Below are 27515 nucleotides of genomic sequence, written 5' to 3'. Positions count from 1 at the left end.
TAAATTCAACAAAATCTACTATTACAGTATCTATGAATATACTTTTACTGTTGTTATTACTTCCTACATATATTAATACATTTTAAACAAATTAAGTAAATACTTCATTTATTTCCTGGGTAAAAGTGTATTATTATACATATTATTTATTAAAAAGGAGTAAAATAAATGTTACATTAGTTAAGGCATTAGGTTTATGATTTTTAAATATTAACAAAATGAAACAATTATTGGATTGTTGGCAGGAACATATTTACAATTAAAGCCACATAACCTGACAACTGACACCACTGCTGATTGCTTATTTGGGTAAAGTTATAATATAAAATATTACTCTCCAAAAAAGTAACTAATTATGTTACTGATTTGCATTTATGGAAAGTAATGTGTTATGTTACTTTTGCATTAATTTTTAAATCTGGACTGGAATTTGTTGGAATAGAAAAAGTTCTATTTTTGGCAAATGTAAAATCCATTTCATGCCAAAAGTGAAATGAATAAGCCTGAGGCTGAAGGAAATGTAAATTAATGTCTGTACAGTAGACAGCACAGCTCAAAAAAAACGTTCAACTGATAATACATAAATGAAACACAAATGTTATGTTCATCTTAAACCATTCTTTAGTATGGTTGAATTGGAGCAGCAATTTTGCAGCATTCTAATGAAACAAGAATGGATTTACAGGTGCTTTAGTAAGATTTAGGAATATTCAAAAAGAGTGTCAGAGGACTGTTCAGGCATGAACTTACATGAATATTTGTCACACTCTTTCCTAGCAACTCCTCAGTTACAGTTTGTATTCACCTTCTTTAAGAATTAGAACAATGCATATTTTTGTTAATCTGACTAGTGACTAAAACTCAAGCCATCTTGCCTTTAAAGAACATTCTTCAAAACCTGCAGAATGGAAGATTGAATGGCAAGATTCTTTTTATCATATAGCATCATATAGCATTTTATCATATAGCATCACTATGAACAATAAGCAAAACAAATGATAGCGCTATCATCGTTAATCGTTTTCTTAGTTTTACTAAAAGGAAATTATTATAAAAGAAAAGGGGGGGGAAGCAAGAAAACTCATTTTGCTTAACCATTTATTTATTTATTTTACTTTTTTTCTTATTTACCTTCTGGGTCATTCACACTGAATTGTAATAGCCCTATAATTTATGCCCCATAATAAATGCCAGAAATCATAATATTCATATAAATCAGCCTTATAAAAGCCTTTTCTTCAGCTATTATTACAGTTTGAAAAGGAACTGCAGAACAGAAATTACTATATTGTTTTTGCATTATTTGTATTAATGCAAATCTGATTCTGTTTGCTGTTGCAGAACATCCTTTCAAGTAAAACAGAATTAATGTAGTATATAATAACAAAGGTAAAGGGTTAAAACATTATTTATGACACAAAAAAACACACTAATGAAAAAACCCACAACAAATGCAGCATCAGTTACACATTAATAGACAATATGCATAAAAAAAAAAAAAAAAAAGTTGCCCATTTTTTGTGGAAATAAACTAAAAGAGGGTCAGGACACTCATCAGTGGAACAAGTAACAGCATCAGAGAAGCACACAGACAAGAAGCCTCAGATACCTTCACTTGCTCTGGAACCCACTTATCTGTCAACAGGGAATATAATGCAATGAAGTGTAATGTATTCACAGCAGAAATCAACAGAAACCTTAATTTACAAATGATTGAAACAAATGTAATGTTTACCTGTGTTCCCATCAGACAACATCAGAGGACCCATAGATATGGAAGCACTGTCATGGAATTCCAGAGACCTGCGCCCTCTCCAGTGATGTTCAGAGTTACAGTCCTAAAAGGGAAAAGAGCAAATCGACTTGTGTGAATATCAAAAAACAAACATGGAACATAAAGGAGTGCACAAAGTGACCAGCAGAGGGCAGCCAAAAGAATTATTTTAGCAGCCTTGAACATTAGACCTTACCACCATACCAAGCTTTGGTAGTGTTTGATCAACACAGGTTTATAAACTGCAGATTTGTATACCTTTACATTTACCCATCACATTTTATTGTAGATACTCCATATAAAAAATGTTTCACAACTATGGTACTAAAGCTACTCTCAAAAATAGAATATTACCATTTTATGAATTATGAGTTTTTGTAAACTCACCAGTGAGCAGTGATTGCTCGACAGAAGGCAAAGGTGAACAGCACAGTGTAGGTAAAGCTTGGTGGAGTTTGCAGTGAAGATAAACATCCTGAAGGAGAAACGGCTGGACGTCGAGACGCCGTTCTGCAGCAACTCCACTGTGTCGTCATTTGGATTGGGACACCTGAGAATAGCAATAATGACAAATGATTTCATATTGAATATTCAATACAAACACAAGCTCCTGTAAATCATCACACTTTGGATAAATGTGTAATCTTGTAGCCTACTTTAATTATGAAATACTGAAGGCAAGGTATGTAAAGCTAAAAGTTATATGATTGTTTATTTATTCAGTAAAATGTTACATTGTATTAAGGCTAAGCTTAATGGAAGGAAGAAAAAAAAACACTGCTTTACTCATTAATGATGAGATCCCAGCGGAGACTGTAATCAGGATCATTCACAGGTGTAGCCCAACACGTGTCCATCACTAGGGCAAACTGGCGGCTGTCAACCCCCTCAACACGAACTTCCACATTCATCTTCTGGTTGAGTTCTGCATCCACTTTACCAGTGAAGGGCCGGGTAAACTCATCATCCTCATATGGAATCATCCGAACCTGATATCTCCCTTCACCAGCGGGAAGTGTCTTGTGCACAACGCTGTTAAAATAATGCATAAAACTCTGTTGAAGCTACTCAGCTTTATAGGTAAAATTCTACAATCCATGTTTTGTCTATAGTATATTAATATCGTAACACAATCTTCTTAAATCCATCTTAAATCTTAAATCAATCTCCTAATCACATCATTATTTACACAGGGTAGCTGACTGGGTTTTATTGCATCAGCAGTCAGTGAACTCGCTGCTCAACATTCAAATACTTGGCCAGTGTTTGCTGTAGCAGTTTGCAGTTCGCTTTCCGAAAGTATCTGTGATAAGTAAACGCTCAGACTTATTAATTCCTAAATGAGCGATCATAAGTTTTAAATAAGCGTCATGTTTAACAGTCTTGCATTCGATGCATTACCTCAATGGCTGTTCATTTATAAGAAAATAAAGTATTATGGCAATTATCAGTTGACTTTAGATTATTATATCTTTCTTCAGGTTCTATTAGCTCTATTAGCTTGCAAAGTACATCTATTTGTTAAAGACACATAGTGCACATTTTAACTATACTTAAGCATTTGGCAAGGTAGCCCAGGCACACATAGATAATAAAAAACAGTTCTCATGTCTCTTTGGAAAAGCAGCAGTGCATGTGTCTTGGCAGTAGATCTGCTTATTTGGGGGTGTTTGTCTTATCCTGTCTTGTTTTATTTGTTTGAACAATATGAGGGTGAGAACATCTCAGTTTTTGGTTGAATAGTACAACTGAAATTAGAATTTGTATTTGACTCCCACCTCTCTAGTGGGTTGATTTCCGCATGCATGGAAAGTGTTTGTGATTGAGGATAAACACAGCTGAAAGAAAGCTTAAGGATTTTCTCTCTGCTGATGAGACCTTCTGACCTCGGTGTTCCCAGAATAAAGTTACTATAGATGAAGTGGGTGCCGTTGGCCTGTGGAAAACATATATAACAATTTGTCATTTATCCTAAAATGAAGTTAAGGTATTAAAAACATTTTTGAAAATTTTATTAGAAACATCAAAACCTAAAAAGTTGAATCAATAAAGTGAAATAATGGTGGATTACGTAGTAAGAATGTGTACAAAAGTGCCAGTTGCACACCCTTCCCCACTTAAACTCTTTGAAACTTTGAGAAGTCTCTAGGAAGGTCTGTTTGGGGCCTTTTTTTTATTGTTACAGACAGATCTTTAAGTTCCCTTACACAGGGTACAGACCTATCTGGAGACATCTCAAATTCTCAAAGAGATTCCCCTGGTGGTAAAATTTTACTCTGTTGGTTCTATCAGGCACTACAAATGTCCCGATGGTGTATTTGAATAGATAATATATAATGTTAATCGTACCAAAAGGTTTGTACCACAGATGTGTTCATCGTTATCAAAATGGAAATCCACTCTGCCATTCCGGATCATTCCTTTGCAGCTGGGATCATTGAGGTGTAAGACGTCAGCTGGAAAACCAGCCTCAAAGAGCTGACAGCGAGACACAGACATGGAGCCAGAGCTGCTTTCACAGGTTTCTGAGAAATCTAAGAGAATAAAAACTATATATTCAATATATATATTTAAATATTACTATATATTACTATATTATTATATAAAAGTATTTTTTTTTTAATGGTATGGAATGTTACCAACCAAAAGAGTCAGGTTGTGGTCTGGGTAGGTCGTCGTTACACAAACAACCATAAACACCATTTTTCTTTCCACACCATTCATCCTCAGAGCAGCTGAGTTCAGAACAGCGATCTCTCACATCTAAGAGAAGCACAGAAAGATGAAATATAAAACAAAGACATTGGATCATGTTAGAGAGTCAGAGCCTAAAGGAGAAGTCCACTTCCAGAACAAAAAACTACAGATAATGTACTCAACCCTCTTGTCATCCAAGATGTTCATGACTTTCTTTCTTCAGCCGTAAAGAAATTATGTTTTTTGAGGGAAACATTTCAGCATTTTTCTCCATATAGTGGACTGATATGGTGCCCCGATTTTGAAATTCCAAAATGCAGTTTAAATGTGGCTTCAAATGATTCCAAATGTGGTTGTAAACGATCCCAGCTGAGGAAGAAGGGTCTTATCAAGCGAAACAATCTGTTATTTTCATTAAAAAATACAGTTTAAATACATTTTAATCTCAAACGCTCGTCTTGTCTTGCTCTCCCTGAACTCTGTGTATTCTGGTTCAAGACAGTTAGGGTTTGTCGAAAAACTCCAATCATATTTTCTCCCTCAACTTTAAAAATTATTTCAAAATCATCCTACATCACTGCAAAAGCACCGACCCAGTCTATGAAGTTGAGGGAGAACATGAGATGGGAATTTTTCGACATACCCCAACTATCATAAACCGGAAAAAAACAGTTTAAAAACAGTTAACGTTTGACATTAAAAAGTATAGAAATTGTATTATTTTTAATGAAAATAACCAATCATTTTGTTAGATAAGAGCCTGCTTTCTCATCTGGGATACAACCACATTTGGGATCGTTTGAAGCCGCATTTAAACTGCATATTGGAAGATCAAAATCAGGGCACCATATCAGTCCATTATATGGAGAAAAATACTGAATGTTTTGACATGAACATGAAGACATAAACATCTTGGATGACAAGGGGTGAGTACATTATTTGTTCTGGAAGTGGACTGCCTGAAGGAATATTGCTCTATTTTTTTTTTTTAAACTTATTTTATTATCATATTTTTTTTAATTAGTCAGGGTTTTTCAAACAGACATTTCAAACAGACCATTAACATTAAATTGCTAGACCATCTGTTGCTTTACCTTCAAGATTTCTGTATAAATTCCTAAGTTCTATAAATGTGTAGCAATTTCAGACGATTTGCTATCCGGTCCAATATAGTTACTCTCTCATTGTGATAAGCAGTGTTGGGCAGTGGCATAAGTAGCTTAATGTAGTGCTGCTATTTTTGAAAAGCATAGCTTTTTAAAGTCTGTATTAGCTTTTCAGAACTAGCAATGTCCAAATCAACAATTATTTGGAAGCAGTTTCTCACTTTCAAAACAGTAACAGGCCAAAACCAATACTGGATAAAGTGGCTATTTACCCGTAAATAAATAAAAACGCACTTGTATCCTACAAGTGAGTGTACTATCCAACCCTTTTACTTTATTTAAAGGTTCACTTTCAGGTTAGTTTAGGTCATTTTACTTGTAGTACGTGTTAGTTCAGCTACCTATATTTTTTGGTAACACTGATCATAAAATAATTTGTTCTGAAATCATTATGACTTACCACACCGCAGACCCGAGCGCCATTCTAGGATCTGTACATCCAAGGTGACACAAGCTGTCTGATAGGCCTCAACAGCTGAACATAACATGCCATTTGCACGTGTGTACAGACACAGATCATACACACAAGAGTAGTAGTAAGGTGCAGGGTCAACATGAAGATGGCAGTTCTGGAAGGGGCCGGTGGTGTTGGTGATAATACTACAGAGATCAGAATATCTCTGTCTGGATGGACACTCATCAATATTACCAGTCCGGTCTTTGGCACCACAGCTGAAAAATACATTAAACAAAGTGAAATGCCTATGTTTCATCACTTGGACACAAAAAGAGTTTACAGGTGAACAACAACCATCATTTGCTACTTTTGCATATTTTACCCTAAAGCAGTGATTCTCAACTTGTTTTTAAGCAAGGAATTTTCAGAAGAGATTTTACATTGGACAATGAGTGGTAACTCAACACAGTACTAAAAGTAAACAACAGAAAAGACATAAAGCTTTGAACTTTTTCCTGTCCACTGCTCTAGCAAATAAATAAATAAATAAATAAATAACTGTCTCATGGTTCTTACCCTGAAATGCTGGTGTCTGATTTCCAGCTGTGGCCAAAGGAATCGTCATCAGGAGCGGGGTCTCCACTGCGCAGCACTTTGTCATCTGCAGGATTACCGTTGAAATTTCCACACATTCCACATAGAGATCCATAGAATCTTTCGCTCACTCTGACAAGAAGGCTGCTATGTCCATCAAAATGGACAATGAATTCATTGAAAGCATTTAGAATTATGAATCCCTGCTCCTCATGTATCTCTACAAGATCATTGTTGTGATATGCTGCTGTGTCAATGGCATTTCCATCAACCTGGAGGGAAATCAGACAATTTCAACACAAAAAAAATATGGAAAATGTATTTATATTGGCATAATTTAAAATGTAACTTACTTTAACTCTCCTGTTCTGCCCAATAGTGATGTGAGTCTGTTGTCCGTGCTGAGACAACCAAACATCCACTGCAGACACAAATGATACCACCATGTTCCCACGGTGCCTGTTGGTGGCCACCACACGGAACTCCAGATCACTGTCTGTAACATTGCCACAGGTTTGGGCAATCTCATACGAACATGTTCCCTGGTAGGATTAATACAATACACATGGTCTCCATTACATCTTTCACTTCCCTTAAAAACGTAACTTTAAATACAGAAATAGTTGGACATTGCATAGATTAATAAATCAGTGAATCTTCAGTGCTATGAAATATATTTTATGAAATACACTGTAGCACCAACAGCCCTCCGAATCCTCCTTTAAATAAGCTTGTCTGTCAACTCAGTTGTCCCCTACTATTAGACCACAATGCCAACAGTGAAGTTAACTGTCTGCAAATAACAGTAGGTTTTATCAGTTTGTACCTGAAAGTGGGCCACAGCTCCATCAAAGGTGATGTAGTGGGGTCATTACTTGACTCCTGATTGTGCAACTGGACATTGGCACTATAGTGCAGTCACGATGTCCATTTTTGAGCCTGCTGACACTCCATGGCTGGTGGGCAGGAAGATGCAGAGCAGCGTAGATCATTTGGAGCAAAACACTGACAGCGTTGAGAACATGTTGAATCCCAGAACTGTTCACCAATCTAAAAAACATCACATTAATGAAATTTACATTTCTAACATAATGTCAGTGAGTTTTTTTTGACTCTCAAAAAAAAAAAAGCATCCCAGAGACTGCAATTTGTTATCCATTGCCTATGTGATAATGCTGAAATGAAAACAATGCTTTAATCTTTGTTTATAGTAGAATCCATCATGAAGAAATTGCTCCACTGGTACACAAATCTTGAATGCCCAAATCCCTCATCAGAGAAACAACCTTTTGAGCATGGGTGTTCACTATCCATTTAACTGTTAATGTTGGCCACAGTCTGTCCCCCACACCTGATAATGGCTGTTTGGGATGTTCGATGAGCAGTCCATGACTGGAAATGCAACAACAAAACATATCTGTACAATTCATTTAATAGTATGAAATATATCACTGTATTGATCCAAATATGACACAATGTTTTGTTTGTTTTTTTTCTTGGGCCACAGCTGAAAAATATAGTGAGTCACCCCATATTCAGTGTTTAGACATTGGACTGTAATGTGTGGCCATAATGACTGCAAAATCCATGGCTGGTGGGCAGGAAGATGCAGATGAGCGTAGATCATTTGGAGCAAAACACTCACAGTGTTGGGAACATGTTGAATCCAGAATTGTTCACCAACTAATGAATCAAAAAAGTGATTTTAAAACGAAATGCCCAGATTTAAAGACTACAATAGGATTTCACTTTCTACTGTTAATTACATTTTTAAACGCAAACAATGCTATAATCCTGGATTAGCCTAGAATCCATCATACAAGCAGCCACATTGCTCCACTGGTACACAGAGTCCTCCACTCCTCACCAATCCATCATCACAGAAACATCCCTCTGAGCATGTGTGTTCACAACTAGCATCAATGCTGCTGGCACAAGTATGACCACAGTCTGTGCCACACAACTCATAGTGGCTGTTCTCTGGGCAGGTTATGACTAAAAAAAAGAATGCAAAATGTATTTATGTCAAGCATGTCTTAAAAATGTATTCAGTTTGCAAGTTAATTACAAGTGGGAAAAACTAAAGAGAAACAAATTCAAAAAATAAATCATATCTCACACCTTACCACTTACACAGATGCACTTTCTCTCCAAGGGTAGATAACGGCATTGTTAGATTGACAGGCACTCACATATGTTTGGATCGAGCGACACAGGACATCATTAAGGTTTCCAGAAAGGCACACGTCAAACACACAGTCATCAAAGTAGGCTTGAGGATCAACATAAACATGGCAGAAACTAAAGGGGCCCTCACTGGACCTGATGATTTCACACAGGGAACGGGCAGTTGTCTGATCCTGGCACAGAGGGCAATTGTTTCCACACCCATCATTGCATGGCAGCTCATCCTCAACTTTCCAACTTGCCCCAAACTGGTCTGCTGAGCGCACCAGATCACCTGAAGGAGTCATGAAGTCATCATTACTCTGGCCGTTGAAGTTGCCACAGATGCCACATGTAGCCCCACTGTATTCTGCTGGTACGATGATGTTCAATGTCCAGGAACCACCGTAACTCACACTGAAACCAAAGTCAGTTGACACAAATATGTACTGTGCGCTGGAGTATACAGACACCCGGCCAGAATCAAGTAGGAGAGGGAGGTTTCTGGTCTCTCCATCAATCTGATTGGAAGGAAAATAATAGCTGAGTGAAACTGTTCTAAGAATGTATTTGTTGTAGACCATGGCCTCATAATTACAAAAGTACATCATTAACCGTTATGTTATCAATGAAGGTAAATTATAGTGAGTGATGCTTGATTACCTCAACAGTAGAGTGACCATTCATGTCTTGTGACATGTGCACAAGATGCCCAGAGACATTGACAAAAACTTCTACAGTAATTGACACTGGGAGTCCATGCCATGGCTCATTCCTTGCATCCACCTGGAAGTGTGGAAGCCCAGTACTGTCATTGCATACTGTGGCTAGCACATAGCGACATGTTCCCTGGAAATCAAAGTAGGTTCCGTCAAAAGACTTGTAGTGGGGGTCTCCTGAGGCAGAGCAACTAGCGCGTGGCCGAGGGTGGCAGCCGTACTCGCCATCCAACACATGGCAGACCTCCTCCTCGCTGCAAGAAGATGGTGTGCAATGAACATTTCCCGTGATTCCATCACAAACACACAAGAACTGGCACTCTTCACCGTGCCAGAACCTCTCTCCAGCCTGTCGATAACGCCCAGAGTGGTAGCAACCACAACCCGTGGGGGGCACACAACGATCTCCATTTAATACATTTCCGTCATTACACTGGCATCCCTCCTGGCACTGCAATGTGCACTGAAATGGAAATGAGAGGCTGGGGCAGGATGCAGGGCAGGATGTGCCACATACTTCATAATGGGTATTTGCTGGACAGTTGGGATCTGGAATTACAAAAGCATAATGACAATGGTAGAAAATTTCAGCTTCATGAAATCAAGTTTTAGGTCAGCAGATCCAACACTTGATGCTTACCACAGTGGGTGGCACTCCTCCACTCTTCTACTGCAATGCCATTCTGTTGGCAAAGTGCAGTGTGTAACCTCGCAGTGCCTCACATAAAGCCTCTTTGGCACCTTGTGTCTGCTCCAGCAGCTGAACACAATCTATGATTCGCTGCTGAGGATCTATTGCTCTGCTGCACTCAGCAAATGGTCCATCATGCTTGGCCATGATACTACAATGTTCAATGAACTGGCTGCTGTTCTGATAATGTCCTGGTTCCCAGCTGTCAAGTGGGTCCACACAGTGAGCTGATAGGGAACCATCACGCCAGCTGTCTGCAAACAGCTGTGTGTCATTCAACAGGACACCATCTGGGGTGTAAAACTCATCAGAAATGTCTCCATTCAAGTTCCCACACAGACCTCCAAGTGTACCGCTGTACGTGCCTGGTGCTGTTATTCGGACAATGTGTGGCCAGTCAGCTCTCACAGTCACCCCAAAGGTTGTTTCTAAAACAAAACCCCTCACACCACTGTGATAAATGCGGATTTGACCAGAGCCAACACTGACAGGCAGACCAACCATCTGTCCATCCACCTGAAAAAAAGATAAACAGTGTCAGAAGAATTTTCCATCTAGCCTATGAAACTTGAAAATTAATGCAATTATGCTCTAGGACTGATTTCATAATTTGCCTAACCTTTACATTGCTGCCCTCTCCCATTTCAATGGAGACCTGAATTCCTTCTGCCTCAAACTTCAGGAACCTGGAAAAGTCTTGAAGGCCTCTGGGTACTTTCTCCACTGTCAACACAAAATGTGGTAGTGGGGATGACCCCATCACCCTAGCAAGGGTCAGTCCACATGCTCCAGGGTATCTGAAACTTAGTCCATCAAAGGTGTGATATGACCCGAGGTCTTCAACTGAGCAGGTAGCATAGCTGATGGGTCTGCAGCCTCTTACACCATCATGGACTCCACACACCTCTGCTGGACCACAATGGTGCTGATGGCAGGTCATCAACATGCTGCTGCACTCACATCGTCTCCCACAGTCACCATCCAACACCACTGACTGTCCCTCAGCGTAATAGAAGCCCTCGAAGATGCAGCCACAGTTTGCTTCAGGCACACACTCTCCAGCACTCAGGATGTACCCAGGATCACAGATACAGCTTTCCTGACTGGGCAAGGGACAGTTCATTGGGCAGATGGATTACTGCAAGTCGCAGGACAGCCTGTTCCTTGAGGCTCAAAATGACTGTGTTCAGGGCATTGAATTTCTGGAAATGGAGGAAGAAAATAAAGAACATGGATCAAAAATATGTAGTATGGAGAGAGGTTTAATTTTTTCTAATCATCCATCTCAACAAGATGCCTACCACAAAAGCCTGGCTGTCTCCACTGACCAAGTTGTACACCTTGCTGTTGGCACTGAGTAGCATACACATTGAGAGCCTGGCACAGAATGGGCTGGTACCCTCCTCCCAAGCAAAGGTCATACACACAGTTCTCTATGTAGGTCTGTGGTGCATGCACAGAGTGGCAAGCGGCAAAAGGGCCAAAAATATCTTCTAGGATTCCACAGTGGTTGCTGTCACTGTACAAAGTCATTTCATCTGTGGTACAAACAGCACAAGCCAGACCTGTGCACCTGACATTATGACATTCAGGATCTGTGTCACTTTCTACTTTCCAACTGTTGGCAAAGTCCACATCTGAGCTCAAGATCTCCCCACTGGGTGAACGGTAATCATCTTCAGGATGCAGGTTAAAGTTTCCACACAGACCGCAGGTGGCATTAAAATAGTCATAAGGTACAGAGATGCTGACATAGCTGTATGCATCATATGTAACAAGCAGACCAAAGTCTGTGCTGATGGCCAAAGAAAAACCTGACTGATAGACCTGGATGGAGCCATTGCGAAGGGTGAATGGTGTTGCTGCAAAGCTTCCATTGACCTGGACAATGTTGGAAAAAGAGGAAATTAGGAAAATTAACTGCATTTAAGAGAGAATTAAAGCAGTGTAGTCATACTAACCCTCGCTTCATAAGAGTGATCCTTGACCAGTTCAATTACTTCATCATAGACAAACACTCTGACCATCCGTGTCCATGACACATGGGTGCTGCCCCGATGCTCATTTTTGCCCTCAATGCGATAGTATGGCAAACCAATGCCACAAGCCTAAAATAACCAATTCAAACTTATTACCAGAAAGCATTAAATGATAGACTTGTTGGAAATTAAATTTAGTTCTACAACTTAATTTATAGCTACCACTGCATTGGAGAAACCTCAGATAGAACATATGTGCAGGTCCCTTGAAAGTGAAAAACCTGATAGTCAAAGGTGTAGTAGTGCGGATCACCAGAGATGGTACAGGTTTGCCGCTGAATGTTCTGGCAAGAGTACTGGAAGGTAGCTGGACGGCAGGCTTGGGAGTAACTGCAGGGCTCGTGGCTACACTGGAGGCCGCTGCTGGTGCAGGTGCATCTTTGCTGGCAGGCTGCATCGCTCCAGAAAGAGTCTCCAAGCTGCACTGGAACACCTACAATAACAAAACATAGCAAAACACCTAAAAATATTTTTAACATAATTACTGGAAAATCTAAATATGGCTGTTTAGGGTTCAAAAAATGTAAACAGGTCAATTTTTTTTGCAAATAGCAAAGCCTGCAAGAACAGGGAAAAACGTTACCATTAAAATGACAACCCCGTGATCCATGATCTGTTCTGAAGGCCCATCTGCCTGGCACATTGACATTGCTGCTGTATGTGACAAATGAGGGTGCAATCACTTCAAAAGGATTATCCAATAAAACCTGTTTTATACATTCTTCCCAATGTTCATAAATCACTGACTAATTTACCAGGAAGACTAATTGTTGCAGGAACAAATTAAGTGATGGAACTATTATCCAAGTTTGTTGATGCACATTTGCATCCTTTGGTGGTTAATATTCCATTTTATTTACAAGATACAAGCCACTAAATCTTTTATAGTCTAAACAATTACGCAACAAAGAAACTTATTTGGTCTCTTTGGATGATGTTCTTTTTTATAGAAACTTCCCACATGAAATAGGTTTGGAATCTTTAAGGCTTTATTTAGATGGTTGTGAAGATAGGAACCCAGCAACTGCTGTAGTGGTAGATATGGCATGATTTATACTTACTAAAAAAATTATTTTCGGTATGAAAATGATTATTATTTGCAAATGCAAGGTATTGCAATGGGTTCTTGTTTCACATTGGATTTAGCAATACTAACAATGGGGTTTTTGAAAGAAAGGTTTGTGTTTTTCAACAACCCCTTCTCCAATAAATTTCTATTTTATTAGAGATATCAACATTATTATACTTTTTTAAGGGCTCAAAGGAGGAGCTACAATCTTTTTCTGTACAATATTAATAGTTTTTGTGGTTTGATTAAATTCAATATGGAATGCAATGACAGAGAGCTTCCATTCCTTGATACTAATGTTTTGAAAGTTGATCAAACCTTATCTACAGCACAATGGTATACTGTAAACTGACGGATAGAGACAGTCTATTGCATGTCTCAAGTAGCCATGTGCAATCATTAAAACAGAATTCCCCTTTACGGGAACTCACACTGCGTCCTCTAGTGGACACTATGGGGAATGGCAACAGCAAGACCAGTGAAGCACGTGTGAAAACAATCTAAATCCATTGGATCAGCTTTCTTTCTCTTTAGGCACCGTTTGTTCATCATTTGTGAAAACACTATAAAGAAAGGATGTGGGACAGGCGTCTGTGTCTCGGGTCCCAGGGTTAAGGAAGGATATTAGGAAAACTCTGCAAATATTTTAGGTAGTATGTCTCTCCATTTGAGGACTTGAGGACATACATGACTGATGAATTTTGTGCATAAGTGAGCAGTGTGCACGTTCGGTTTTTGTGGAAACTGAATACACTCACCGTGAGACCGTTTGCCCCGTCCCTATTCTCATGAGATCTGGGATGTGCAGACACCCTTGGTGGAACGAGAGAATGAATGTGCCAAGTATGATGCATTCACGAGACTACTGGACAAGACAGGTAACGGGGAATTTGAAGGCTCTTATACCGATGCATTCTTGTGTGTTTCTGATGCTTGAACTAAGCATGCTTAGCTCTCGAAGGTGTTAAATGCATGTTGTGTGATGAGGTCACAATAATGGGTTCCACCAAGGCTTGACTCTCTCTCGAGGGATGAAAGTTGAGCTACTACACTCCTACGCACCATTGTGTTGAGACACGATCGAGCACAGGGGTTGTATGCGGGGCATGGGAAGAAATTAAAGTTTCCATTCAAGCTCCTCTCATTGCATTTGCACTGCCACTATTATGAGGCAAAGGTAAGTTTATCGTGGATATACCTGTTAAAGTACGGTTTTCTTTGATGGCTATCCCTTTTATGAAAATTACAGTAAGATGCCCCTTCCAATGATTTTGGGATTTAAGCAGGGTTCCCTGCTATCTTCTTAGCAGCATTTCAGGTCGGGCTGCCTCTAGACTATTTGCAGTGGCCCACCTAAAACATCAGTAGGGTTCCTTGCTCCCTCATTTGGTCTGCCCCCAACCCAAGTGCAAGATCTTTTTCTCTTTTTTGGTTAGTAAGTTAGTCACAGATAAAGCAATACCTATCAAATCATATCTTGTGCATACCTGTATATATCGATTTGTTGGTGCAATTGCACCATAGTTCATTAAAACATATGAGCGATGTCCATTTGAAACCAAAACCACTTGGAAAGATGTTTCCTTAAAAAAGACAAAAAAAAAGTTAGATTTTTTTTTTTTTTTTTTTTTTATGAAGCAAGAAAATGTGGTACACTGTTTTGAAGGGACACATGAAGGTTTCCATGTTACCAAATTTGGCTACTTACTGTTCCTGAATTGTAGTAGTATGCAACTCTATCCCATGTTGCAACAAAGACCCATGAAGCAGAGAAACTCAAGTCAGGGAAGTACTGGTTTATGTCTTGGGTTGCCTGTGTAAGGACACTGCCAGAGGTGTACTGTTGATATGAGATGACACCATTCCAACGGTTGTCAATATCTGTCCAGAATGGAGCAATGAGGTCTTTCCCACTATAGGCTGGGAACTGGTATGGAGTGAAGCTGCCCCATGCTCCATCAAAAGTCAAGTGTCCATTGTTGTTGACCTGAAATTGAAGAGAACTGATTATTGTGTGCAAAATTATTATAAAAGATGCAAAACTGTTTGTAAAAAAATAAATAAATAAAGTACATTTAAATATAATTTTCCCCATTTACTTTTTTACAGTCTCCAGTTACAGACACTCTGCATCCAAAATGCTCCCATTCCAAAATTACTTACATAAATTGTGTTGTATGTTTGTCCAAAAAATATGAACGGCTGCTGGAGGTATATAACTAATGAACTCCCATCATCACTGCGTTCATTCACTGTGTCTCCAGTTCCAAAGGGATAAAATGGCCCTGTAATATTGATGCTTCTGACTGAGAAAAATGAATCGACATTAAACATTTATCAATAACAACACAGATTCCAGTTTCTTACAAGCCTAACATTACAGTTTCATTTACCTTACCATAATATTTGTATTTTTTGCAAAATGAAATGCGTATGATGCTGCATTATGGCTGTGGATTAGCACAGATGTGGTCTTTTGCCTATTTTAAAATTATAGAAAAGCCTATATAGTTTTAAGAATTATTAAAATGCACCAGAAACACAAAACATGGATCTGATTTGCTCATGCAAAACAGTAATCCTCCAGATTGTAACAGTACATTACCAGTCATAATGTCCATTGTTGTAGTTTCGAATGTGGTTGTCTCTGGTGTGAAAGTCGTAGAGGTAGTGTTTATGTTGCTTGCATCTGAAAAAAATAATAAATATTGCATAAAAAACAAACATTACAAATAAATATCTTACCTAAAACAAAAAGAGCACACGTAAATATATTTACCTGCACAGTATGCCAAACTGCAGGCAGTTGGACTCACAAACTCATAGACATAATAATCTCCTGGACAGGCTTTGACTCTAATGGGATTGGACTGGAAAAGGCAGCAGTTATTGCTCCAGTGACCGCAGACATCTCGAGTGACCACTCCATCCTCAACTGTTGGATGTCCTCCGTTCAGCCACAGTGGAGCATGAGTGCCACAACTATACTCATCAACACATGTGTCTGGCATCTGAACACTCTGACCCTGAATGAAGAGACGGTACCACCCGTTCCAGCTGACCCAAGTGTCACACATTATTTGAGAGGAATGTTGATTGTTGGTGGATCTCCATGAGTCGTCCAGGACATTGTAGTTGTAGCAGGGGTCAACAGGTGGATCTGTTGTTAATATCAGAAAATCAATGTTGCTGACTTGATGAATGTTATATACTTTTTCATACAACTGAAATAGAAATATGTATTAAGTATGAAATACAGTAGTTATCTCCAGAACATTCCTGTTACACTCTTGCTTTAAGTTATTCAAAGCTCTCTATAATTATAAATGTGCCAAATCAATATGCAATAGACTATAAAATTGTAAAAATAAATGAATGCTATCAGTTTGACTCTTTTGTCATGTCCGTCCACATACATGCTTTTAAGTCATTTCCTGCTTATATTGGTTGGGTCTGGAAACAGTTTGATGTTAGTAATGGAGTCTAAGGAAGTCAGAGAAATAGTGGTGGCATTGTTTTCACTATTAATAAAGATGCACTAGAGTTTACTATTTCACTCTGATTAACCATATGTTACAGTCTATATACACTTTAATATATACAAGTTATATAGAGCCAAACACCACATCTTAAGACAGCTGTCCTTTCCTTCTCAGTTATATTGCATACTCAGTCTCTTAGCTGTATTACTTATTTCTTTGTGATCTCTGTGATTCTCTGAGAAGTTGATTTAGCTATGGATTTACTGCACTCTTGTGTAATGGAAATACAAATGCAAAAAGATAATTTGTGGGTTTTTAAAGGAAGCAAGACAGTACTTTACCAGTGGTTGTTGTTGGTGGAGTAAAGGATTCAGTGGATGGGATTGTCTCTGTTGTGGTAGACACTGATGTGTTGGACTGATTTGGGTTTTCTGGTATTAAGAATATTTAAAATCAGCTGAATTTTTCTAATACCCTAGAAATATAAATAGTTTAGTTACGTATGAGTGTATACTCACCTACACAATAAGCTGAGCAAAACATTGGCTTGACAAACTTATAAACATAGTAATTTCCTGGACAGGCTTTGACTTGTATAGGGTGGGATGTGTAAGTACAGCAGTCACTCCATATGCCAACACAGACCTGACGGGTGACCACTCCATCTTCCAGCTGTGGATGAGATTCATTGAGCGACAGTGGGTAATAAGTGCCACACATGCCATAATTAACACATGATTCTGGCATCTGGGCATTTTGGCCATTGTAGAACAGCCTGTACCAGCCATTCCACTGCACATTATAATCGCACATGCCATAGTAGTAATTGTTATTGTAGTAATAGTTGTCAGTGGCTCTCCAAGGCTCATCCAGGCTGGTGTAGTTGTAGCAGGGATCAACACTTGGTGTGGAGAAAGGTACTATTGTGAAAAAGTAGAAAGAAAGCATTACTGCAAATTAAATTTATTCAACATAATAATATGAAAACCAACACTACAACACACTTTAAGCATTTTGAATATAATGATGAATTATTGTACCTGCACAATATACAGGAGCTGGGATTGAAACTGTTGGTCTGGTAAATTTGTAGACATAATAATCTCCAGGACAAGCTTTGACTTGGATTGGTTCAGAACTGTAGCGACTGCACTGATCATAGTGAGAGCCATAAATTTTACGGGTAACAACTCCATCTTCTAGCTGAGGATGAGAGCCACCAAGCCACAGAGAACTATAACCTCCACATGACATGTAATAAAAACACCACTCAGGCATCTGAGCACTCGATTCATTGATGAAGAGTCGATACCAGCCATCCCATTCTACAAGAGTGTCATCATGTCCATTTATATAGCCATACCAACTCCAGTAATTGAATGTGTTTCTCCAGTAGTTGTCGAGTATGTTGTAGTTACTGCACGGATCATAATCTGTTATTGACGTATCAAAACAAACAAATTATATTTTAATTAGGAACGTCACAAGTGCAAATCTGAACCACTCGAAAACAGTAACAATCATGAGATTCTTAAACTATTCACAATATGACTGTGCAATAGAGATGCTAAGTTCATTCATAAAATAAAAAAAAAAATCATACATTACTTACTCAAGGTGATGCTGGATCCAGTGAATATATGTGGACTTACAGTGGAAGCTGCATGTGAAACGGTGCTGACATCTACAAATAAGAACATTCAAGGCATGACTGAGATCATTTTAAAAGTTTTGAAAGACTTTGTTTAAATAAGTGGTAAAAAGCACTGTACCTGTACAGTATCCTGAACACCCAATTTGTGGATTCACAAGTTCATAGACATAGTAATTGCCTGGACATGCTTTCACTCTGATGGGGTTTGTCTTGTAATTACAACAGCTGCTCCAATAAGACCCTCCACAGACCTCTCTGGTCACCACTCCATCCTCTATCTGAGGGTGAGGACCATTGAGCCACAGATTCAAGTCTGTGTTACAGGTGTATGAATTAACACAGGTCTCTGGCATCTGGATGTTCATTCCATAGTAGAAAAGCCGGTACCAGCCATTCCAGGAGAAATATTCATCACAAACGTAATCTCCACTTTCATTGTTAGCTCTCCAGGGACGATCCAGAGATTCATAGTTGTAGCAGGGATCACTGCTGATGCTTTGGAAAGCAACTGTCATGAAAACACAATGATGTTTTATTTTATTATTTTGAACCAACCAAATGTAGCATTTTGAGCAATTCTAACTAGTGGTATGCAGTCGAGTATACTTGAGTGCTGCCTGTAGAATGGGAGAGAGCAGCACCATAATTACTCACACTGGCTCATGGACTAGCACTAAGCACATTATAATATTTAATATACAGCATTATATCACATAATTTTACAAGGCCTTCATTATTTTTAGCAATTTAATTAATGTGATGTGGTATTTAGACTAACAAACAGTCTAATGTTTTGGTTCATTATCTTTAGTCGAAGATTATGTGAATTATGAAGAGAAATTCATTATGAGTGTAATTTACTGATTCTGTAATATCTGCATACTAAGAAGGATTGCGTCCCACTTTATATTAGATGGCCTTAACTACTATGTACTTACATAATAAAATATTGTGTTTATATTGTATTGCAAAACACTTTTGCTGAAATTGAGATGGGATAGGGGTAAGGTAAGGGACAGGTTTGGTGGTGTGGGTAGGTTTAAGGGTGGGTTAAGGTGTAAGGGATGGGTGGGTCAACAGTGTAACCTTAAATTTAATTACAGAAATGAATTACAGTATTTTATTTTAAATATAAGTAGTGTGAGAGCATGTATTCAATAAGTGCATTGAATCAAATAATTCATTTAAATGCAAGTTGCATCCTAACCCTAACTGCACACCACTGATTCTAACTGGTAAAACCATGTTAATTTCAATAACCAGTCCATTTAAATATGAAATATTTAAATTTCTCGATACTGATATTAAAAAAAAAAAAAAAAAAAAAAAGACCAGTAGGAACTGCACCTGCACAGTATGTTGGCCCAGGCGCTGAAATGTTGGGTTTGACAAATTCATAGACATAATAATCTCCTGGACAGGCTTTGACTTGGATGGAGGTGGAAGTGTAGGCACCACACTGAGAGGAAGACGCCCACCACCACCACCACTGTGAAGTAGTTCCCACAACTTCACGGGTCACCACTCCATCCTCAGTTGTTGGATGAGAACCGTTGAGATACAGTCCAGTGTAACCACCACATCCCGTATAACTCACACACCACTCAGACATCTGGGCACTTTCTCCATTCAAATACAGCCGATACCAGCCACTCCATTCAACAAGGGTGTCATCATATCCAGAGTACTGATATGGGCTTTGCCGTATGTCTCTCCAGTATTCATCAAGAGTGTTATAATTATAGCATGGATCAGATCTGGAAGTTGTAGATTCTAATATGACAATGATAAAAAGAACAATAGTTTAATAATACATACTCACTAATTGTATGGCAAACAGTTATGTCTTTATGACAAGATAAGATATGGGATAGTACACTAAGGAGAGATTGTATAAACTGTATCTATATTTGCTTCCACCAGTTCAAATGACATGGCTCTAGGGCTAGGAGTCGATTCCAAAAAGAATCAATTCCTCGATTCCGAGGCGTTGAGAATCGAGAGTCAATTCCGAAGGTTAGAATCGATTCTATCAAGGGGAATCGACTCCCCATTCACGCATCATACGAAGGCTGCATATCTCGGCTGCTGTCATTAAACTTCGCTGAACATCGATTCACAAACATAAACTGAATGAAAAGAGTCGGTACTGAACTTGTTTGAGTTTGAGGATGCAGCCTTGCTCGCTAATAGTGATTAGAAGTCTGATTCCCCTGGTGAAAAAAAACAGCATATGCTGGTAGGTATGTTTTGATGCTGGTTTAAGCTGGTCCTTTGCTGGTTTATGCTGGTCCTTGACCAGCAACAAGACCAGCTTAAACCAGCTAAGGACCAGCTTAAACCAGCATCAAAACATACCTAACCAGCATCCCAGCATCATAAAATACCTGCCAGCATGTTCTGTTTTTTTCACCAGGGTCGTTTCCACAAAAAGGTTTTTTCGGATAGATCGTTTTAACCAGTTCAAAACGATTCAGAAGTTATTTTACGGTGGAACGGCCTTATATTGTCCACAGTTTTGAATGCTGGTCGAGGGTCTTGATCCTATTTCCATCTTAAATAAACTGCTATTTATTAACCTTTCTATCAGCCGATGCTAATTCTGAAAGAAAACACAGAGAGCACAAATCATTGGCCGAGAGCACATCTGATCGGCAGATAAACAACAAGCTTTTTAAGTGTTGTTGTTCTGATTATTTTGTTTCAGTGTACAGTTTGTTAATTTTGCGCAAAGCATACCGTTGAAGTACACATTATTCAGTTGAACTGCGCTGTGGGCTATGATTAATTTCATGTGCAATGCGGACAAAATTACAGTTTAAATACAGAAATGTATCATCATTTTTAAAAATAAAGTTTCATATTATGATAAGGCTACTTTCTAAGACCTTTATATCCTACAGTCATGGCGAAAGTAGGTTCCTCCACTCTAACAAAAACAAGAATTAAAAAAGAATCAAAAACAACAGTGAGGAATCAATACTTGGAATCGGATCTAATCGATTCCAGAACCAGGAATCGGAATCGGACTAGATTCGAATTTCGAAATCGAATAGCCCTACACGGCTCTTAAAAAATGTAAGTGTTGTTTTTCATGTGCTCAGATGTTAAATAAATAAATCTTTTAACTAGACTGCACATTATATCTACATATATTGTACTGAAAGCATTTCTCTTCTAAAAGTACAAAAACACTAAAGTTGCTTTGAAAAAAAAAAAAACAAATCTTAAAAAATGTAAATTTTTATTGACACAATAAAGTGAAAATAAGAAATAATTTGAACACTTGCTGTCATTAAAATTGTATCAATGTAATATGTAAAAAAAAAAAAAAAAAAAAAAAAAAGTCCCTGGTTTAAGGTCCTGCCGTTCCTGCTCAGTCCAGCAGGTGAAGTCTAGTGTTACTGTTCTGCTGTTAATCATGAATCATCCCACCTGTTACTCCACCCATTTCGCCAGTTCATCATTACCACTTTATTTTGTATACGTGCTTTTTTCAGTCGCTCTCAGCCAGATGGTTCTAACCTTATTAGTTTGTTCCTTTACTTTATGTGGAGGCATTTCTTTAAAATTCTTTAACAAACCTGACATTTGAGTCTGTATCTGAGTTCTTTTTTGCTATATAACACATTAATACAGTAAAATTTACAAAATATGTTCATGGAACATGATCTTTACTTAATATACTAATGATTTTTGGCATAAAAGAAAAATCAGTACCCATACAATGTATTGTTGGATATCACTACAAATATACCCGTGCTACTTAGGACTGGTTTTGTGGTAAAGGGTCACATATGTGTTCCTTTGCAAAAACTAGATTTTTCTATAGTACAAATCAACATTTGAATAGAAGATCATTCCATTTGTAAACTGTAACACATATTAATGTATACAGCATAAATTATCAGTTAATATAGGAAGTCAAAGTTGTGAGATGGAAAAGTCATAATTATTAGAAATCAGAGTTCACAACAGTGATATATAAAACTGGCTCAGGAGTTATTATTATTAGTATTCTTAAGTGAAAACAGATTTTGTACATTTTTTTAATCAGTATAGCCTATTTTTTTCCCCCAAAGAGCCTAACAATGTGATTGGTTAATAAATACATAAATATATACAATTATTACTATGATTCTGACTATTGTTAATCATTGATGATCTGCAGAATCTACATTCATCATGAAATGGACTGAACACAAAACTAGCAAAGACGTTTGTACATTGATCACTTAACCTGTTAAATACACAATATAAACATGAGTTAATATTAAGAAAGATGCAGTCAGTTCACCTACTAATATTTTCATTCTAATACACATGATAGATGATAAAGCACTCACCAATAATCAGCAGCAGTAGTGTCACACACAGTGAGATCAGAAACCTCATTGTGACAAAAGGCACCTCCTGTATGCAACAATATGCAACATAAAAAGTTTATACAATATAATATAAATAATGTTATTTTTTTCTTAATGTGCACATTTGTTTAAAAACTATGCAGTAGTAAAATGTAACGTATAAATATGCATAAATATATATATATATATATATATATATATATATATATATATACATACATAAATACATGTTCATCATTTCAACCTAAAGTGATGAAATTAAGTGAAATAGCTTTACCTGAGGTTAAATGCTGCTGCAGAGCAAACTCAGGATTCTCTCTTCAGCAGCTGAACACACTGATGATGAACTGCACGATCTCACGCGCTTATCAATGCCTTTATTAACTGTGGGTGGATCATTACTGGAACCAAGAGTAATCTCTAAACAATACATTAAACCAGTTCTTCATATTTCATGTAACATGAAGATGTTTGTAATTTCTGATCGTTTCCTGGTGTGCGTCCACATTTCAAAAGACATTCTTGTTCTCTGTGCTGTAATAGATGTGAATGTAGACGGAATGATGGTGAGCAAGTTTGGTTTGTTGAGCAGTTTTTCTCAAGAAACAATACTATAAAAGAAAAGGTGAGCTTAAGGTGACGAAAAAAGATTATTTTAATTAAAATAATAATATGAAGAGGTCAGGTGCAAAAGCCTCTTTTTTCCTTCTAAAATGAACATTTTTATCAGGCATCTGTGTGGACGTTTACTATTTTCACTTTAATGGGAATGAACAGGTTCTTGTGCTAAATGCTATGTTCAGAAGAAAATTTCATATGCCACTTAAAGGTTTTTGCATATGAACTCTTCATATGTTAATTCTGTGTGGAAATAATGTTTAACCATTCATTAGATAATTAATAGTTACATTAAAAGCTTTAGAATCCATCTCAAGACCACTGGAAGGATGCACCGATCATGTGAGATGGAGATTTGAGATGTGTAAACTAACAACACTATAACACACATACAGAAATACATATTAACACATTTTAATGCAACCAACAACTCAAACATACAGTGCCCTCCACTAATATTGGCACCCTTGGTAAATATGAGCAAAGACGGCTATGAAAATAAATCTGCTTTGTTTATCTTTATGATCTTACATTCAAAAAATTCACAAAATGCTAACCTTTCATTGAAGTAAAACAATTAAAAGTGGGGGGAAACTTAAGTTATGAAATAAATGTTTTTCTCATATGCATGTTGGGCACAATTATTGGCACCCTTAGAAATTATAATGAGTAAAATATCTCTGAAGTATATTCCCATTCATATTTGCATTTATTTAACACACTAGAATGACTAGGAGTATGATATTGTCCAGCAATAACTTCCTGTTTCACAGGATTATAAATATGAGGAGCACAAAGGCCAAATTTCCTTAATCGTCCATCACAAAGAATAAAACCAAATAATATAGTTCTGATGTGCAGAACAAGATTGTTGAGCTTCACAAAATAGAAAATGGCTGTAAGAAAAGAGCTAAAGGATTGAAAATCCCAATTTCCATCATTAGGACAATAATTAAGAATTCAAATTAAACTAAAGATGTTACAAATCTGCCTGGAAAAGGACATGTGTCTATATCGTCCTAATGCATGGTGAAGAGGAGAGTTTAAGTGTCCAAAGATTCTCCAAGGATCACAGTAGGAGAATTGCAGAGATTAGTTGAGTCTTGGGGCCAAAAGACTAAAAAAAAAAAATTCAAACATAACGTCACCACATGTTGTTCAGGAGGGTTTTAAGAAAAATCCTCCTTGCTCATCCAAAAACAAACTCTAGCATATTCAGTTGTCAGACACAACTTGAATTTCAAATGGGAATGGCTTCTGTGGTCAGATGAAACTAAAAAAAAGAGCTTTCTGGCAGCAAACACTCAAGATAGGTTTGGTACAAAAAGTACCCCATGCCCACGGTTAAATATACTGCTGGATCTTTAATGTTGTGGGCTTATTTTCCTGCCAGAGGTCCTGGACATCTTGTTCAGATACATGGCATCATGGATTCTAGCAAATACCAACAGATAAAAAATGTAAACCTGACTGCATCTGTTAGAAGTTCTATAATGAGCTGTGGTTGGATCTTCCATCAGGACAGTGATCCAAATCAAACATCAAAATCAACACAAAAATGTGTCACTGAGCATAAAATGAAGCTTCTGCCATGGCCGTCCCAGTTGCCTGACCTGAACCCTATAGAAAATGCGTGAGGTGAACTAAAGAGAAGAAGCACCAGCATGGAGATGGGAAACTAAAGGATCTGAAGAGATTCTGTATGAAGGAATGGTCTCTGATCTCTTGTCAGGTGTTCTCCAAACTCTTCAGGCATTAAAGAAGAAAACACAAAGCTGTTGTGCTCTTGAATAAAGGACATTGCAATAATTGGGTGCCAATAATTGTGGTCAACATGAACAACAGAAAAACATTTATTTCATAAAGAGATCTTCCCCCTGATAGGTTAGAATATTGTGAATTTTTTGAATGAAAGATTAAAAGGATAAACAATGCAGATTTATTCTTACAGCCACCTTTGCTCATATTTACCAAGGGTGCCAATATTAGTGGAGGGCACTGTAAATGCTAAAGTAAACTTATGCCACTAAAATCAGCTCTGAAACAATATGCGCCATATGTAGTAGGTTAACTTGAGGCAAATGAACAGTTTTATACTATTTGGGAACAGAAAATCAACATGCTTTGATTATCAACAAAGCAAAAAATTAAAAAAAAAAATCAGAATCACCTTTGTTCTTGGACTATTTAAGGAAGTAAACATTTTATTCACAGGTTTACCGGAGGTGCAGCAATTATGCTCTTTGGGAATGTTCTGCATTCATCCGCTGCACATTTTATTTACTCGTTCAAAAACCCATGCCAAAAAACCATGACAGCAATGTCTCATCTGGGTAAAATAACATAATTAAGCACATTTATTTGGATGTGTCACTTATTTAACTCTCTTAAAAAAAATGGTTTTCAAATGTGTAATGCTATTCATATGTAACTGTTTACAAATAAGGTTTATTTTGTACTTTCACAGCATTTTTTAATTTAGGTTACCTTCTGCATATATTAATTCATTAATTTTGAACAAGTTTCTCAAATCAACATTACTTAACTTGAGAAAGGATTAATGCATTACATAAAAAAGCAACAACTAGGCAGAATTTATGAATTTAAGAAGGTAAGTTATTATTACCTTCTACATATCAACCTTGATTTTCACATGAGAGTGGGTGGTGGCCATTTGTATCATGATTGTGCAAGGCTTCTGGTATCAAACACTCCCATTTATATTTAGCTGTACAAAACAGGTTGTGATGCTGCATGAAACTGCAAACTTGTATACACTTTTATTTTATTTTAATGTACTGTCATAATAACAAACACACTGGTTGCAGAGCAAATAATTTTACTGTTTACTGCGCTTTGTCATTCTTCTAGTTATTTACCTACAGTAGTTAATGAATCAGAAATCTCTTTGACATTCACACATTCACAGAAAATAGTGTACTTCGGCATTACTAAAAATAAGATGGATACTAATAGATTTTGAACAAGCAAATTAACATTATTCCTTACGAAGAACACCTCTATAAAGAAAAAAGATAAAAAGCAACTCTATTCTCTGAACTACAGCGTAGTATGACTTTCATCTCATGTGTTTTCTCATGTGTTTATTTGAACTGAATTGTCAGCTTTACTGTCATTTTTATATATTTTAGGACTTTCAGAAAACCACCTGACGATGCTTGCAAAGCCACCAAACCACACCTGTCAAACACTGACAGTGGATTGTCGCAATCATTTGCCTGTCACCTGTCTGTCACAACTGCATTTAACAGTGTTTTAATTTTATGTCCTATTGCCACACAATGACAGATTCTGGTGATTCCAGTTTATGCATCACAAGTGGTCAAAATAATCATGTTAAAACCATGAGCCAGTCACAGGCTGCAGATGATGAATATTCTCTACACAAACAAATACTTTCTTACTGAACTGAAATTAAGACAGTTTTATCCAAATGTTCATTATAAGTAAGCTGATGTGTGTCTAAGGGAAACGGATGTGAAATAAAAAATAACAAAAAAAAACATTTGAGCTAAAGTACATCTGATACATTAATTGGTGTATCATATTACCATGACCTCTTTTTTTTAAAAAAATAAAATACCAACTGAATGCACTGACTATAATTATCTTTTAGCTCATATTTTAATTATTTCAATCAAACATGTTTACAATTTGAGTCACACAACCAGGTCACTGACAACTGACACCACTGAGCAATTTTAGCTTTAGCTTCCAAATATAAATATCTGATCAGATCTGTTACGTATTTAGTAATGGAAACTTTTGAAAAATGTTGCAGAATGTACCAGCTCTCAACAATTCTGTAAATCACAAAAATATAATTTTAATGAAATGGATTTATAGGGGCTTTAGTAAGATTAAGAATATCAATGAAGAATGTCAGATGACAGATGTTCGGATATAAACTTTTACAAATATGTCACCCTGAATGCAGTCTGTCCTGCCAGCTCCTCAATTTCAGTTTCCCTTCACCTTCAAATTTTAAATCTAGCTAATGACTGTACCTCACGCCATCATACCTCCAAAAGAAAGAACAATTCAACCAGTGTGACAACATT

General features: G+C 37.3%; 1 protein-coding gene across 1 annotated transcript in view; it reads right to left on the bottom strand.

The window, feature by feature from the left end:
- Window positions 1–1086: 1086 nt before the first annotated feature.
- LOC127174217 (uncharacterized) overlaps window positions 1087–27515 on the bottom strand; it is a 53836-nt gene continuing 27407 nt past the window's right edge. Inside the window, 36 exon segments of the mRNA XM_053825508.1 lie at window positions 1087–1635; window positions 1736–1838; window positions 2162–2324; window positions 2561–2806; window positions 3553–3710; window positions 4124–4308; window positions 4418–4537; window positions 6038–6309; window positions 6611–6900; window positions 6982–7170; window positions 7455–7502; window positions 7504–7569; window positions 7571–7685; window positions 8434–8623; window positions 8772–9315; window positions 9458–10062; window positions 10154–10208; window positions 10211–10720; window positions 10824–11332; window positions 11335–11406; window positions 11506–12085; window positions 12166–12312; window positions 12423–12676; window positions 12827–12964; window positions 14775–14895; window positions 15021–15299; window positions 15476–15618; window positions 15918–16001; window positions 16092–16472; window positions 17136–17225; window positions 17313–17714; window positions 17835–18227; window positions 18407–18478; window positions 18567–18956; window positions 19796–20221; window positions 22795–22861. Of these exon segments, the coding sequence (XP_053681483.1) occupies window positions 1532–1635; window positions 1736–1838; window positions 2162–2324; window positions 2561–2806; window positions 3553–3710; window positions 4124–4308; window positions 4418–4537; window positions 6038–6309; window positions 6611–6900; window positions 6982–7170; window positions 7455–7502; window positions 7504–7569; window positions 7571–7685; window positions 8434–8623; window positions 8772–9315; window positions 9458–10062; window positions 10154–10208; window positions 10211–10720; window positions 10824–11332; window positions 11335–11406; window positions 11506–12085; window positions 12166–12312; window positions 12423–12676; window positions 12827–12964; window positions 14775–14895; window positions 15021–15299; window positions 15476–15618; window positions 15918–16001; window positions 16092–16472; window positions 17136–17225; window positions 17313–17714; window positions 17835–18227; window positions 18407–18478; window positions 18567–18956; window positions 19796–20221; window positions 22795–22861 (8511 nt within the window). The 3' untranslated portion in view covers window positions 1087–1531.

This window comes from Labeo rohita, chromosome 12 (genome assembly GCF_022985175.1).
Source record: "Labeo rohita strain BAU-BD-2019 chromosome 12, IGBB_LRoh.1.0, whole genome shotgun sequence".
Taxonomy (NCBI): domain Eukaryota; kingdom Metazoa; phylum Chordata; class Actinopteri; order Cypriniformes; family Cyprinidae; genus Labeo; species Labeo rohita.
The sequence above is the reverse complement of the archived record's forward strand: the minus strand, read 5'-3'. Positions and strand labels throughout refer to the sequence as shown.